Genomic DNA, 1,029 nt, shown 5'->3' with positions numbered 1-1,029 from the left:
CTCTTTCCAAGCCATCACCAACAATCCTTTCCTTCATTTCTTCCTGTTGATCAATCCCAGGCTCCTCGCTGCTCGTTCGGTGAATCCGTGCCTTGCCTGGACTTTTCTTCTCTCCCCGTGAGATGACGATCTAAGAGTTCCAAAAGAGACCTTTCTTGTGCCCTCAAACTGTCGTGCGCACCCAATTAGGGAGAGGTGGATATTCTAGACTGTTGAAAAAGGAAAACCAAATCTAGGCAACATGCTTAGCTATCCTATGCTCGTGTCGGAGGGCCAATGGCCCGAGGATTCTGAGCAGAGGCAGCGGCCTCCCTCGTCCGACCACCCCGAACATTCGTTCCATTTCCGGTCCAGATCGAGTGTACACACTCAGAGCCCAAGACGGCTCTCCGTGTTCAGCGGCCGTTCGAGAAGTAACACGACGACTTCTACCACATCGTCTCGCCGCTCTCCCGCCTCGTCCATGACCTCTGCTGAAACGCTATCCAAGCAATCCTCTCATGATGAACGGCCAGCGGCGAAGCAAGAGAACGTGGCCAAATCAATTTTCTCTCGTGGAAGTCGCATTCTCCGGCGACAAGGAAGCAAATTCAACGTCGCTGCGACTGTGGACGAAGAAGAAGAGGTTGGGAAGATAACGCAGAAATTCGAGGTTATGGATCTCTTCCACCGCAAAGCGCGACACAATGACAACCGTAAGTTGCTCGGATATATTTTTTTATTCTTTCGGTCTCCAGACGTGGGTTTGCTTACTGGATGATGTACCCTAGACGAGCAACTGAAACGTATCATTTCGGAGCCTTATGATTTCCACCATCTCACCCATACCAGCCCGGCCGAATTTCAGGCATTGGATAACGCGAATGACCTCGTCACTGAATTCTCCGCCATCCGCGCTTCTCAGAAACCTGTCTCGGAGCTTAAAGGCATTCGCGCTGAGGACATCCATTTCGAAGACTTCGTCGATCCCCCAGCAAACGGGAGGAGATGGGGGGCGCGATCCCCCCCACGGCGAGTCCTCCGCTGTCG

General features: G+C 52.7%; 1 protein-coding gene across 1 annotated transcript; it reads left to right on the top strand.

Annotated features, from left to right (window-relative positions):
• Positions 1-241: 241 nt before the first annotated feature.
• Positions 242-1,027, top strand: T310_4105 (uncharacterized protein; the record flags this gene model as incomplete). Its single annotated transcript, XM_013472990.1, has 2 exons — positions 242-695; positions 771-1,027. Coding segments are annotated over 2 exons (711 nt in total), but the record flags the coding sequence as incomplete, so codon positions are not given.
• Between the last annotated feature and the right edge of the window lie 2 nt (positions 1,028-1,029).

Source organism: Rasamsonia emersonii (genome assembly GCF_000968595.1).
Source record: "Rasamsonia emersonii CBS 393.64 chromosome Unknown ctg1118621760095, whole genome shotgun sequence".
NCBI classification, from domain to species: Eukaryota; Fungi; Ascomycota; class Eurotiomycetes; order Eurotiales; family Trichocomaceae; genus Rasamsonia; species Rasamsonia emersonii.
This window is presented reverse-complemented; position numbering and strand designations above follow the sequence as displayed.